At 30.6% G+C, this 16,281-nt stretch overlaps 1 protein-coding gene across 1 annotated transcript; it reads left to right on the top strand.

Annotated features, from left to right (window-relative positions):
* Nucleotides 1-2,658: 2,658 nt before the first annotated feature.
* On the top strand, nucleotides 2,659-8,232 carry LOC126668504 (uncharacterized). The gene is made up of 6 exons (XM_056104664.1): nucleotides 2,659-2,772; nucleotides 2,858-2,984; nucleotides 3,245-3,320; nucleotides 6,001-6,074; nucleotides 7,387-7,463; nucleotides 7,754-8,232. The coding sequence occupies exons 1-6, from the start codon at nucleotides 2,659-2,661 to the stop codon at nucleotides 8,219-8,221; spliced, it is 936 nt and encodes a 311-aa protein (XP_055960639.1). The 3' UTR covers nucleotides 8,222-8,232.
* Nucleotides 8,233-16,281: the final 8,049 nt, after the last annotated feature.

Raw genomic sequence — 16,281 nt, 5'->3', positions numbered from 1 at the left:
CGAACCATGTATTTTCTAAAATATATACTTTAAGTTATCTATTATATATGTATATATAATTAATTATTAATATATCATACTATATTTATATATAATATATACTACTACAATTATATAAATATTATTTATTTATTTATTTTTACTATATTTTAATTTATTATTCCTTTTAAATACTATTAATCTTATTTTATAGCAATATATGAAAATATCAATCGTATATAAATAATTAATTATCAAAATTTATGATATATTAAATATTTATTTAAGTATAATTTATCAATTGTATTTAATTAAATTTCAATGAGAAGATAATAAGAAAAACCAATATATGAACCTTTTTTTTAAATAGGATGGAAGAGGCCCGGTCGCTAAGCTCATTAAGAGCTGCTACATTCTCGAACGAGACTCAGCCTTTTAGGCTGAGTCCCGTTCGGGAATCCTGGTCTCGTACGAGACCAGGCTTGAAAAATTATGGGTCTCGTACGAGACCTTGTGGTTTCGTACGAGACTCATGGTAAAATCATTTTTTTTCTTTTTGAATAAAAAAATTAAATGGTTGAACCATAAAATCAACCCATCACGAGCCAACTTGAAACAGACCGTTAACTTCGATTTTCCTAAAAAAGACGATCGAAAAATTTGTCAGAAATTATCAAAAAAATGAATGTAAAATTTATGGGGTATTACAGTTAGATCCTAGAGAAGGATGGTGAGTTTGTTCTGCCGAAAAGCTGGTAGTAAGAGCAAGCTGGCTAACTTCAAAAGGGTGGCTCTGGCTGCAGTTACTTACTGATTATGGAATCCAAGGAACATAAATATTTTTCTTCAAGAGAATATGGTTCCTGAGGTAATAGTCAAAAAGATTAAAGAGATTCTGCTGGACAAGTTTACTGATTATAATACTAATAATAGCCTTATTGATATTATTAGACAGACTCAACAATTATGATAGCAAGTTCTCCTCTGAGGCTTTTGTAACAAGAATTATGTTGTTGTCTGGATTTGGATGGCTCTGAGGCTTTTGTAATAGAGTCTCTCTTTCTGGATTTGTTTGTTTTTTTGCCTTTTCTTCCTAATGTTTGTATCAGGCTAGAGTTTGCTTGTTGTTAGTTTCCAGTTTTGCAGTTTTTTCCTGAGGCTTTTGTAACAGAAAGTTGTTGCTAGTTAGTTTTTGGTGTGCCCTGAGGCTTGTGTAATAGGGTATTGCTTGCTTTTGCTGTTGTTTCTGTTAGAGATATGCACTAGGTCAATCATGTGTGACCATGTATTGACTTTATCGTTATGTTATTTATTGATTGGCAGTTTTTATCATTTTATATTATGATTAAAATACTTGAATGGTTAATTCTTTCTAAGGTCATCAAGTATGTGACTTGATAGTAGAACCCTTAGGTTTTATAAAGAATTATATTCTATCTATCCCTAGTCTTAATAGAATATTGAGACTAGTATGATGTTGACTGATGATTATGTTTTACTAATCATGTATATGAGATATAAAGTCAAATCATAGGTGCTATTTGAGAAAAAAGGCACTAGATGACCCACCTTGAGAATACTACATAGATAACTGTCATAAGTAATTCTCATTACAACTCTATTAGTATAATCCTTTGACCTTAAAATCACCATGGATTTCTACATAGCTATTTCATGTTTTGATACAGTCTTACCTTATCTTTAAGAGGATAGTGGAATAGATTGTCATTGGATATGAAAGTAACTATGTGAGAAATGTGAGTGACTGAGAAGCAATTTGTCCCTCATTTATTTGAGTACGATATCTATGGGGGCCTTGAAGACGATAGACTGAAGGAAATACATGGCCATGCTAGATGAATTGATAAAAATTTATCATTTTCAGTTTACCTGGAATCAGGAAACTAATGATTAAATATTATAAGGATGACAGGACTATGCCTTATATTTAATCAGGATATCGAGAGACAAAGGGATTAAAATATTATTGTAAATGGTTAAATTGGATTATCGATATTCGTATAATTTAGGTAGTCATAATGTTTTGCTAGAGGCCACTTATGACTTGTGGGCTGAAATAGGGATTTCGGGCCTACTGCCAACCTTATATGAACCTACAGGGTCGCACACTAAGAACAAGCCCAAAACAGTTAGTGGAAATTAGGCCCAGCACCACAATAAGCTTAAATATTCTCACGTGTACCACCATATTTCTTTCATTGCAAAATCACCATATGAAATAGTGGAAATTAGACTCAGCACTATCAAAGCCAAAATATTCTCCTTCATACGGAAAGATACATCATTCTCCATCTTTTATTTCTTTTGTTTTTCAATGTCCAAAATACTCCCTCCGGTCCATAATATTTGTCGCATGTGTCCATTTCACATAGATTAAGAAAATAATAAATATGTCTTAATTTGTGTATAGCTTTACTAAATTGTCCATATTAATTACCACTTGTTTTATGTTTGACTAGTTCTTTTAATCTTACAAAGTATTTATTGCTAGGGATAATTTTGGAAAAATAGTAATTAATGCTTTCTTGAAACTCTAACATGACAAATATTATGGACCAAAAGAAATTTTCAAATGCGACAAATATTATGGACCGGAGGGATTATAAAAAAATACGATTTGTGTTGTTAAGTAGAAAGAGTCCCTTTTTGATGATTCAGATGGGGAATCAGACTGTGGCGGATTTTCTTGAGGCTAGAGCGGAGCTGCCGTCGTACTGGTTATCAACACCGTCGTTGTTGTCTAACATGGCGGATTCCTTCGATGTTTTATCTGTTTTTATCGGTAGACACGACTATAAATTGGGTTTTCTTACTTCTTGATTTTGATCGTCAGATTGTGACTATTGGTTTGATTTAGGTTGGTTTAAATCTCATATGTCATAAGAGAGCTCACTCGCAAGTGTTTATGTTATTTTCTACCACTATGGATTATGCCCACCAACTGTTTGATCAAATTACTGAACCAGATATCTTTATGTGGAGAAGTTAAACGATACAAATAGTACAAAGAGAAAGAAAAAAAATAAAGCAAAGACCAAGTGTTGATGATGAAACCATCGTCGAAACTGAAAATGGAAAGTCGACAATGACGACGCTTAATTTCTCTGAGCTAGGTCTATTGTGATTGCTCCTTTGAGAGATAAAAGAGCTAAGCCATCTCTTGTAAGAGAGAAAGAAAATGGAGAAATTGAAAAGAGAAATACAAGAATAAGAAATGAAGTGATGTGAAGTGAAGTGAATTTAGGTGCATTGTTTAATGGAGGAAATTTGAGGAAAATGCAACGAGGAGTTGCAGAGAAGAAGAAAGTTTTGACTTTTGAGTAGAGTGTCTATGCAAATCTGAATTCTGAAGAAAGAAACAATTCACTATGAGAAGAGTACATAAATTTAGATTCATTATTTGATTTATTACACTTAGCTTAAGTTAGTTATAAAATCATGAACATGATTGTAATTTGCCTTACAAAAAATGTAACAATACAAATTTATGCTATTTTTCATTTTCTCTAAGTGAGTTTTCTTTTCATGGCAATTTAAATATCAATTTTCCTTTTAGAACTTGCAATTCATGTATAATTAGCTGTAAATTTATCAATTTGGAGATTACATTTAGATGGCTTGTTGAATTGGGTTAATTCATCAAAATTAACAATTTCAGAAAGGTGATCTGTAATAAAGTTAATAGCAATTATTTGACCCAGCAAACACAACTCCTTATGGAGAAATTCTTAGGTAGTCTCAGTCCACCACGTCATCCGTAGACTAAACCTATCACATAATGACATGTCATTAAAATGATGGCAATCTTATAATATTACTATTTAAAGTGTAAATAAGTAATAAACGAATTTACAAGATTGCCGTCATTTTAATGACATGTCATTATATGATAGGCTAGTCTACGGATGATGTGGTGGACTGAGTCTACCTAAGAATCTCTCCTCCTTATGATTAATTTTCAAACTGTGCAAAAAAATAAAGATTAGTATTGTCTATTTAGTTTGTAATAACAATTTTAAAATCAAAAACAAATGATTTTATACAATTTATAGATTTGAAATAAATGGTTTTTATTGAAGATAATCGACAGTAAACTGTCAGTAGACTGGTACATCAATGAAGTATGAACAATTAGTAAAAAAAAAATTCAAGTAAACTGATAGACAACCGTTGGTAAACTTATAGTATTTAATAAACCGATATAAACCATAAGTTTAATATTTTATAATTTTTAAAAAATAAACAATAGTAAATTGCTTTTTAAGTAAACTGATAGTAAACCTTTGGTAAATTTATATTTAGTTTGATATAAACCATAAGTTTAATAATTTACAATTTTTTAAAAAATAAACAATAGTAAATTGCTTTTTAAGTAATTTGATAGTCAATTGTTGGTAAACTTATATTTAGTAAACCGATATAAACCATAAGTTTAATAATTTATAATTTTAAAAAAATAAACAATAGTAAATTGTATTTAAGTAAACTGATAGTCAACCGTTGGTAAACTTATATTTAGTAAACCGGTATAAACCATAAATTTAACATTTTAAAAATTTAAAAATAAACAATAGTAAAAAAAAATTAAGTAAACTGATGGTCAACCGTTGGTAAATTTATATTTAATAAACCGATATAAACTTAAAGTTTAATATTTTATAATTTTTTTAAAAATAAACAATAGTAGATTGTTTTTAAGTAAATTGATATTCAATCGTTGGTAAACTTATATTTAGTAAACTGATATAAACCATAAGTTTAATATTTTATAATTTTATAAAATAAATAATAGAAAATTTCTTTTTAAGTAAACGGATAGTCAACCGTTGGTAAACTTATATTTAGTAAACTGATACCATAAGTTTAATATTTTATAATTTTTTAAAAAATAAACAATAATAAATTGTTTTTAAGTAAACTGATAGTCAACCGTTGGTAAACTTATATTTAATAAACCGATATAAACCACAAGTTAAAATCAAATTGCGTAAAAATACTTTTACTATAAGTTTGTTTATAGAATTATAAGTGTTTACTAACAGTTTATCCAATGAAAAGTAATAGATATCCCAAGATTTACCAATAATAACATTTTGTATTATTATACTATAGCAATATGTGTACTATTAAGATACCCAATGTTTCCAGAAAAGTTTACTAGTAAATTTACATAATATTCACTGATTATAAAATAATTTAAATTGGGATACTACACTACTAGAAATCAGCAGATTGGCGACCGAAATTAGCGACGGACTCATCATCCGTCGCTAATTCTATTCATTACCGACGGAATTGGCGACGGATAGGTCATCCGTCGCCAATTCTACAAAACAGCATGGCGGGAACCAACCCGCCAATTTTTCCCACTGAAATTAGCGACGGATTATGAAATCCGTCGCTAATTTACACAAAAAGCTTGGCGGGAACCAACCCGCCAATTTTTCCCACTGAAATTAGCGACGGATGCCAACATTCCGTCGCTAATTTCATTGTGTCTTGAAACGCAGCGTTTCAAGGGCTGAAATTAGCGACGGATGTTAATCCGTCGGTAATTATAACCCATGAAACGCTGCGTTTCATTTTTACTGAGGTTAGCGACGGATTGTGTCCGTCGCTAATCTCAGTAAAATAAAACGGGCAGAAGCCCTTTCTTTCCTTTTCTTCTTCGTTTCTCTTTTCTTTCCCCTTCTATTTTCTCCCGCCGCCGTTCCAGTTCAGACCCGCCGCCGTTCAGTTCAGACCCCCCCCCCACCGCCGTCCAGTTCAGAACCCCTTCCACCGCCGTCCAGTTCAGACCCCCCGCCACCGCCGTCCTTGCCCTTTTCATTTTCTCCCGCCTTGCTGCCACCGCCGTAGACCCCGTGCCACCGCCGTCCACCTTCTTCCGCCTGCCGCTTCCGATCCAGGTATGTATTCTTCTCTATTTTTATTAGTTTGTTTTAATATAAAACAATTTTAGGTTATTTTTTTTTGATTTTGTTGGCTGCCCATTTCCAGCCCGCCCGCTGCCGCCACTGCTGCCACCACCGCTGCCGCCACCGTTGCCGCCACTGTCTTCCGTTACAATCCAGGTATTTAATAAAATTAAATTGTAATTTTAGGTTATTTAATTGGTTATTTAATTTATAATTAGTTAATACATTAATGTTAATTTTATACCTAAAATTATTAAATTTAGGTTATTCTATATTAATTATGTAAATTTGGGTTATTTGATTAGGTTAATTAAATAGTTTAATTTTAAATTGATTAGATTTTGTAAATTACAAATGACTAGGTTAATTACATTGTTTAATTTTAAGTTGATTAAATTTTGAATGATTAGGTTAATTCAATTATTTTTGAATTTAGGTTAAATTCAAAATATTTTAGGTTAAATATTTTAATAGATTAATTGTATTGTTTAATCTTGTTTAATTTTGTTAAATTAAGTTAGTTAATTTGTAATATAAGGCAACCTATAATTTTAATTTATGTTAATTAAATGAAATTAGCGTAATTTATTAACAATATGCTTTATTGGAAAAACATTGAGATGAAATAAGTTGTTGGTTATGTTGGAATACGTATTGTTTACTTGCAGGCTTTCCCTGAAAAATGGGTGATGCTCATTTTTAGGGGAAATGTTGCCGGTTTTTTTAAAATATTAAAAACTAATGAAAAACTTAAACCGTAGGATTTTGGCGCTGATAGCCGTAGATTGTTTTCGCACTAAACCGACCGTTCTCAGGAGTCCTCTAATTTGCGGTTCTGCTCTTCAACAAGTAAGTGTTATTGCATTTTTGTATTTCAATTTAATTAATTAGTTCGAGTAAATTGAATAACTGTTAAATTTAATTAACAAAGATTTTATTCCCACCGAATAAAATCTTACCTAGCCGTAGAAACCCGTCCCGTGTGTTCAAGAGATTGAACGACACGGGATTGTACGTGTGTACAGTTCGTAAAACTGCTGTCGTCTGCGTAATTTGATCACGAAAAAACATATATGTATGGATATGGTATAAAAATATTTGGTAGTTTTCTGGCGTATGTTCTCCGGGTGGCTATTTAATATAGGCTGTGTAACGCTTATTCCTTACGGAATATATAATTAGCGTTACACACCCTATATTATATAATGCACCTGGGGAACGACGCCGGAAGGCTGCCGAATATTTTTTCCGTGTTCATGCATATATCGTGATCGAATTATGGGGCGCCAGTTTTGCGAATGGGATAGGACCCTACCCTTTTAGCAGTCAATTACATTGACTTTGCTACATTGAGCTTATGAACCAGTACCTAATTGTATGTCCTCCAGAAATGAATCCAGACCGTAGTTGGATGTATACGAGACATGACAGAGGCTTCCTGCCGCCTGATTTTTTCCCTAATATTTAGCTGAGTTGCATGTACGGTTGCACCTGACCAAGGCTGATCGGACTGTCTTCGTTGACAAGAGATCAAAGGATAAAAACGTAAGTTTATTTTAACCTTAAGTGACTGCTTACTATGATATAAATATAACTTTATATAGTGAGTTGTTTATAGGATGTTTACGTGTTTGTTGTGGGTGTTGTGATTGCTATTTCGTATTGTTGAACAGAGTTGTCTGTAGTTGTTGCAGGATGTCCCTGAAAAATGGGTGATGATCTAATTTTAGAGAAAATGCTGCCGAATTTTAGTTAGAAATGTAGGTTTAAACTAATATTTGTGAAGTATTTTTATAAAGTTTTACTAAACTATAAATTTGTATTTTTATTCTCAGGACCGTTTCCAGGCAGAGCTTGCTGCAGCGACCCAGTCTCAGGCGGCTGGAGAAGGGAGTTCGTCGACTCCAGAGCCGATCGACGAGAACGAGCTGTTTTTGTCTCTCGAGGCAATCAAGAAGCAGCGAGTCTACGGTATTGGTTCGGCTTCAGCATCCTACATCGGCCAGAGCAGCCGATTGCGCCGCGGCGGATCATCCCAGTCACAGCAGCAGGCGGTCGTTAGTGAGGAGATCGAGCAGCGCATTGCTAGAGAGGTTGAGGAGCGACTCGAGCAGCGGATGCGTACTGTGGAGGCGGGTTTTGAAGAGCGGGTCGAGCAGCGGATCCGTACTGTGGAGGCGGGTTTCGACGAGCGGATCCGTACTGAGCTTGCGCGACTGATGACTACACTCCCACCGGAGTTACGACCGCAGTTTCCCCCACCTCCACCTCCACCGGCTGACGACACTACTAGTTTGGAGTAGTATAGTATTTGGACTCGGATTTTTATACTACAGTTTGCATATTTTGACTTATTTAGTATTTATCGAATTGTATACTTTTTTACCGTTTATTTATATATAACGGTTTATGTTTATTTGTTGTTGTCTATCGTGTATGTCTGTGATTAGTTAACGGGTCTATTAAAAAACAGGGAAATTCAAAAAATGCCGAAAAACGGGAATTTTCTGCCGAAAAAATAAAAAATTAGCGACCACATTTGAGCTGTTAGCGACGGATTTTCCGTCGCTATATTCCTCAAAAAAGACAAAATTGGACTAATTAGCGACGGAAAGTCCGTCGCTAATCAGTCCAATTTAGCGACTACAAGTAGCGACGGATTATTCCGTCGCTAATTTAGCGACGGAATAATCCGTCGATAATGTGTCGGTATTTGGTCGGCTAGCCCGACCAAAATACCGACTGAACAAGGTCATATTACCGACGGAATTTCCGTCGGTAATTTGGCGACAGTCCTCTCTTTTGGGTCGCTAAATGATTAGCGACCCAAAATGTACCGACGGATTTTTTCCGTCGGTAATCCGTCGCTAACCTTATGTAGCGACGGATTTTAGCCAATCAGCGACGGAAATTTCCGTCGCTGATTGGCTGATTTCTTGTAGTGCTACGACTATACGTTTGTTAATAGGTTACTTAAGATTTACTAAATGGTTATCAAATACTTGGAGATTTACCAAATTTATAGAAAACAAATATTTATACTTGGAGATTAATAATTTGAAAAATTATTGCACACAACCGTTGCGCCATGTCATTCGTGCAACAAACCAATTGTGCGTTAGCCATGTGGAAAATTGAATGATAAAAAAAATAAGTATTAATTAAAAGATTCTCTATCGCAAATGCTCATTGGCTTGATGTAAAAATGACGTGACGCAACGGTTGTATGGGATAAACACTCTAATAATTTTCCTTAATATATCACAACAAAGCAAGGCAAGATAACCTTATGATTAAAAACATACTTATGTTTCAATTATGTTTAATTTCTAAAAGTTAGTGTTTAAAAAGTTGTCTAATTGCTAGTGCTGTTTGTTTCCATTTAGAAATGATTAAATTCATGAAACAATGCCTAATTGCTGGTGCTGTTTTTTTTTCTTTTTTGATAAAATGGAGAAATGGTTATCAAATACTTAATAACCTCCTTGTTTCCAACTCTCCTCTGTTATAGCATACTAAAATTTACTGCCTCAAATCTTAGTTATTATTCACGCGCCACCTCACGCTCCTCACTCTTTCCTACTACACCTCAACCCCACATGAACTACAACAACTTCCGTCTATTTTCGATAACAATGGCAAATCTTACCAACAGTTTTCTAACGGCTTATCAAGTATAAACATTATTACAGATCACCTTTCTCAATCATGGCTATAGCAACTCCAGTGACTCCCAATTGTACAAATCTCAATCTCAATCTTTTCCTTTGTCATTTCTTTTGTTTACTTCTCCGGCATGTATAAATATTCTTGGGTTTCTCCGAGCATCGATCTGTTGCAAGCTGACCACCGCGGTACTCAGCACCACGACGTGTTCTATATCATCCGTTCGTCAACGACTCTGCTTCCCCTGCAGCTCCGCCGTCCAAACAAGCCTGTCGTCTGCGTCTCCTCTGTTTGTCAATCCTCTACCTCCTCTCCATCTTCGTTGTCCTAACCAGCTCGTTATCCGCAATTCCACCGTCTGTCAACGCATCTGCCTTCTGTACTGCTCTGTTGTCCGCACCAGCCCATCCTTTTCTCCTCTCGTCGGTTTTAATTTTAAATTGATTTTGTCGGAATGAGATCTGGAGCCAAGATTTGACGAATCAATGAATAAGGGAAACAGATTTAGGAGTTCTTTATGGAAACCATATTTTTCAAAATAAAAAGTTTATTTCTGCAATAAATTTTGATCAATCCGTAAATTTCAATCAACTTTAGTTAATAGGTGCTAGTGAGAATATTTAGCTGTTTTGAGAGTATTTATCTAAAAATCTCAAACAGTTAAGGGTTGTACAAGCCCAATGAAATTAAATGATTCATAGATTATATATATATATATATATAATAAATATATATTAATTGAAATTCGAAATTTAAGGATAAGTTTTCCTTAAGGTATTATCTTTTGAAGATAATAATAATAATAATTAATATATATGTGTGTAATTATCAAAAAGGAGTTTTTGATAGACATGAACTTAAAAGAGTTATAAAAAACGTAGTGTTTGCATATGATTGCAAAACACGTGTTTGAGTAAATCTTAGATGTCCTATTTTCTTATAAATAGACTCTTAAGGCTAGGATTTTGAGAAGTGTCTTTTTTGAAATAAACATAAAACACAATCACTAAATAATTCGAAATTACTTTGTGAAGCAATAGTGCTAGCACACACGCACTAGTTTTGGCTAAGATTTGTTCGTGTGGATACTCGTGGAGGACGCGTTCTTTTGGAGGCGTTTCTGATCTGAGGCCAGGTATCATCAAAGTGAACTACCTCATTCCTTCCTACATTGTTGTTTGAATTCGACATACAAGTAAATATTAATAATGTTATTAATCTATTCATTCGAATTACGTGGATCTTGGTTTGGGTTTTTGACAAATTTTTGAAATTTCGCTGCGTTATGAACCTAGAAAACCCAACAGTTTCTTGTGTTTTTTTTCTCCCCGGTTGGCTTGTTTTAGAGTGAGGTCTTGTTTAGGGGGGTGCAAAAACCGACCGAAACCGAATAACCGAACCGAACCGACAAATTCGGTTCGGTTCGGTTTGTAAAAGTAGAATATTTTCGGTTGGTCGGTTCGGTTCGGTTTTTAGAGTAAAAAAATTTCAGTCACTTTTACACGTAAACCGAACCGAAATAACCGAACCGAACCGAAATAACCGACCGAACCGACAGGTTCGGTTCGGTTCGGTTTGAAAAATTAAATTTTTTCAGAATTTCGGTTCGGTTCGGTTTCTTAAAAAACCAAAAATTTCGGTTCGGTCGGTTCGGTTTAACCGAATGCACAGCCCTAGTCTTATTGATGTCTTTCAATATAATTTTTTGGTTGTTTTTTGCCAAAAAAATACATTCTCATAATAGTCTCATGATTTGTTTTTTCATAATATTCATAACTGAAATAAAATATAATACAATATAGACTTAAGTGCATAAATCAAATAAAATAAAAATACTATGCATGGTAGCTGCCAGAGCATATATAATAGAATTTAACTTTCAAATGTTAGTAGTAAACAAGATTAATGAAAGAGTTATAAAATATAAGCTACAAAGATGAACAATATAAGAGCATCTATAATGTAGGGCCATTTTTTATGCTAAATTTAGCATGCAAAAATAATAAAATGATTTTAACATAACTTTTAAAATTTATTTCCAATGGAAAATGTTAAAATAAAGTGTTAAAATTACTTACTATAGTAATTTATCTATTAACTTTTTTATTAAGACTAGTATTGCTTTACGTGCTATGCACGTGGCTCGTAATGTGATATGACAATAATAATATAATTTCTAGTAATTAGTGATTAAAAAAAGTATTTGATAATCACCATATAATATTATTATTAATATCATTTTTAATTTACTTTTAAGATAAAAAAATATTTTATTTGAAAAAATAAAATAATATTAATTTATTATTACTTTTATCATATTACAACTAATATCTTTAAATTTATTTATTAAACATTTATCATAATTAATTTTTACTTGAATTTGAATTATATGTGCACTATTGCATTCTTTTATGTTTTCTTTGTTATTATTTTACATTTCTTAACATTAAATTTAAAAAGAAAAAAAAAACTCTACTAAGCAGAATATATATAATAATTGAAAAATTAGGCAATTGAATTGACTTTAAAATCATATCTTTATAATTTAGATCGTGTAGTTATAAACTATTATTTTAACTAATTTTATACATTCAAAACAAATATATCAATAAAGTAATTATTTATTTTTGTCAAATTATTATTTTTTGATACAATTGTCTTTAAAACTCCTTTCCCCTTAATCCATGTTATTTACTCTACTATAATTAATCTAAAAGTCAAAGTATTGTTTTGTTGAATAAAAATGCGAAAAACATTCTGAATGGCTAAAACTCTTTCCAATTAGTTTTTAAATTGTCAGGGTTTCCGTTGGTCTTTAAATATTTAGGGTAGCGATTTTTGCACTCAACAAATTAACTTCTACATTCCAAAATTTCTTAACTCGTCCATAATGCCCATGAATCTTCATATTCACTATTTTTTCCGGTAGATGTATACTAAATATTTTCCACTCTCATATTTCTTCTCCCTCTCTTCTGCTCCATTTCTTTCTATTTCAATTTGTATCATCTTCTTTCTACTCCACTTCTTTTAATATATCATAATATCTTTATTAGTATCTTATGTTAATCAGAATTATTACGGAAAATTCTCATTTTTTTCTACAAAATTTGGAGAAATTGAAATTTAAGTACTAATACTAAAATATTTTTTTTACCATAATTGTTGAAGTTAATTGTCCATTCTTTAAACAATTGAGTTTGTTTGGCTATTCGGTGAGTTTAATTAAAAGATATTGAAAGTTATCTCTACAATTTTATTTCCGCAAAAAGTAAGTTCTATAACAAAAAATAAACGCCTAATTAATGCGAATAAACTTCATTTTAAATTTTTTAAAACTCTTATAATACAAAGAAGGAATAATTGTAACTTATTTTACCAAAAGTAAGTCTCCCTATTTGATTTATTTAAATCATGGCTTTCAAAATGAATTCAATTAATTTTAATATTATTCATATAATTATTTTATTATAATATATATCACTCATTCAATAATGAAATTTATTAATATGATATTAATAACATATTGATAATAACGTATAAAACAAAAATGTTGAAATACAATTTTAGTGTGGTAAAACTTCAATTACATTGATTTCGTTTTAAAAAATTACAAATTTTAAATAATTAACCTTATTTAATTTGTAGATATATGTTTTTAATAATATGTTTATGTTTTTAACTATAATAATATCTGGTAAATTTTATTGTTTATATATATATATATATATATATATATATATATATATATATATATATATAAATTGTAGTTTTAAAATAAATTTTACACTGATTTCATAAAAAAATATGAACATATAAAATAAATTATAATTATTGTTGGACCAAATATTTTATTTTGAAAATGAAGCTAGTCAAAATTAATTCAACAATATTTAAGATAATACTAATAAAAAAAATTTAGATAAAAAATTTATTTGATCATAAATAAAATAAAAGGATGTAGATGTATATATATTAAAACTATAGGCATTTAGTGTAAATATTTTAAAATATAATCGATATCTATTTTATGAAGAGATTTACTTTTTTTTATATATATATGTTCTAAAATTGAAAGTAATTAAGTACAAGAGGTATTTACGCAAAATAAATTAAGTACAAGAGGTAAAATATATATTTTGTCAAATTGTACCAAATCAATTGCAATGAATATATCGGGAGAGTACATCAAATGGAGAGAAAAGGAATAAGAATTTAAGGATATTATGGTCTATCTTAAGAAATTATGGAGTGCAGGCATCAACTTTGGAGTGCAAAAATCGGTTTTCAATATTTATCCAAATCAATTTCCTATTCTAGTCCAACTCCAATACTTAAATAGGTAAGTGTTTAGTTTTTGTTCTTTCCTTAAAAAAAAATCAGTCTCGGCAAATATTTTAGGAAGAGAGATTTGTATTAGCCAATATATCAAATAATTGTGTTTTAATTAAGACTCTACTTATAATATATTTTTAATAATTAATTAAATAATCAATTAACTAATGACCATAATGCCTTTATTTAGTAATAGGTTAAAAAGGACTATTCCGTAAATTTGTCTGTCCCCCCCCATCCGTGCTTTTATATATAGTATAGATATAAAAAAATTGGATTAATTACATATAAAATCATGACCTTTGCGCCAAATTTCAAAATTAACATAACTTTTGAAACGTGTCAATTATAGACACCACCTTTCATTTTTTTTCAAAAATAACATCGGCGATTTTTAGTGGCATTTTTGCTGACGTGGCATATGACACGTGGCAGACCCATCGGCTGTCCAAGTCAGCAAAATTTCACCAAAAAATATGCCCATGATGAAATTGAAAAAAAATGAAAGGTGATGTCTATAATTGACACGTTTAAAGGTAATGTTATTTTTGAAACATGGTGCAAAGGTCATGATTTTATATGTAATTAACCTAAAAAAATTCAATCATATATTTTATAACTGTTTTCAAAATCTACTACGATCACGTATGGAAGTGTTGTTCTTCGACTCAACAATATGGAACAATAATTTTTTAACTGATATAGTAATGAGCTCTTTTAAATAGAATTGTTAAGTGAATCAATTAATTATAAAAAAAATGCTTTATAAATTATTTTGATATACGGGCGTGTGGTCCATAATTAAAACATTCAATCAATCGAAATCGTAAAAAACATAAGATTTAAAATGAAAAGAAAATAAACAAATAATGCAATGAATGAAACAATAAACCCATAACCGAAAATGAATTTTGATTGATTATTAAAACTTAGCATATGCTATAATTCATGTTACATTTAACATAGCAAATAGCACATGTTATATTTAGTGCAACGTATAGTACTGTATTGGAGTTGGATTTAATGACTCGATGTTAAATTATAATATTACCATGTTAAGTTAGCATTGCATAGTGGATGCTCTAACAACAAGGATCTTCTTATTTTTACAATTACACAACTTGTTTTAAACAAAATCTTGTCTTGTTTCTTTTTGTGAACGTGAATTATTTACCGAGAACTGCTAAGAAACATTCTTTTAAAGACATTTGCATATAGCATTTAACAAAAACTATTTTCAGTTATGAAATGTTAGGATATTAAACTTTGCATATCACTAACCTTTTTTCAAATTACAAAAAGGTCACAAAACCAATTTTTCTTAAAAAATGGTCACTGAACTATACCTTTTTTACAAAAATGTTTCTATTATTACGAAAAGATCACTAAACATTTTGTGAATTACAAAAAAGTGTTAAGTAATACCTTTTATTAGAAAAATATCACTGAACTATGTTTCTTAATGTAACTTCGGTTTGCCACAAAAGCACAAATTTTGCGTTTTTGCATGAAAACGGTCCGTTATTAATGGGTGTACCTTTTTGTAATAAAAGGTATAGTTTAGTGACCATTTTGTAAGAAAAGTTTGTTTAATGACCTTTCAATAATTTGAGAAATGTTTGGTGACCTATAGAGTTTAATATCGTGAAATGTTATGAAACAGTTTCATAATCATTGCATATAGAAACATTCTATTTCATAAAGTTCTCATAATCTTATAACAAAAATATTATGAAACATAAAAATATGAAACCAATATAAACAAGTTATGAAACAATTTCTTAATTATTGCTTATAAAAGCATTATTTTATATAACCTTCTCATAATCTTATAGTAATTATATTATAATTCACAAAGTACTGTAAAGTAGTAGTAAGAAATATTGTTTAGGAGATATTTTCATGTAACGTTTAACAAAATGTAATTCTGCTAGGAAAAGTTATGAAATCGTTTTGGAAAAGTTACAGAACAACTTAATAACATTTTCGTAACTTTTTCGTAAGCGTTTCACAACCTTTCCGTAGCAGAATTGTTATTTATTTTCAAATTCAGCGTCAACCTTAAATTGAAATATATGCATAAATTAAACAAGAAAATTACAACTATATTAATGAAGATATTAAAGTTCAACAAGATACTACGTCGTTGTTTTGATAAGTGCAACAACAAACAAAAAGGTAAATATAGTAATTGAAATAATTAAAATTAATTTCATATAAAATTAGCACCTTTATACGTTTTTTTTCCATTTTAATTGCGTCTTTCAAAAAAAATTATATAAATTATCACCTATAATTTTTGTTGTAAATTTATCATTTATGTGAAAATTTGGTGTATTTTTGTTGACTCAGCATTTATTTG

Source organism: Mercurialis annua, linkage group LG2, assembly GCF_937616625.2.
Source record: "Mercurialis annua linkage group LG2, ddMerAnnu1.2, whole genome shotgun sequence".
Classification (NCBI taxonomy): Eukaryota; Viridiplantae; Streptophyta; class Magnoliopsida; order Malpighiales; family Euphorbiaceae; genus Mercurialis; species Mercurialis annua.
Note: the sequence above shows the minus strand (reverse complement) of the source record. Positions and strands in the feature narration are given on the sequence as shown.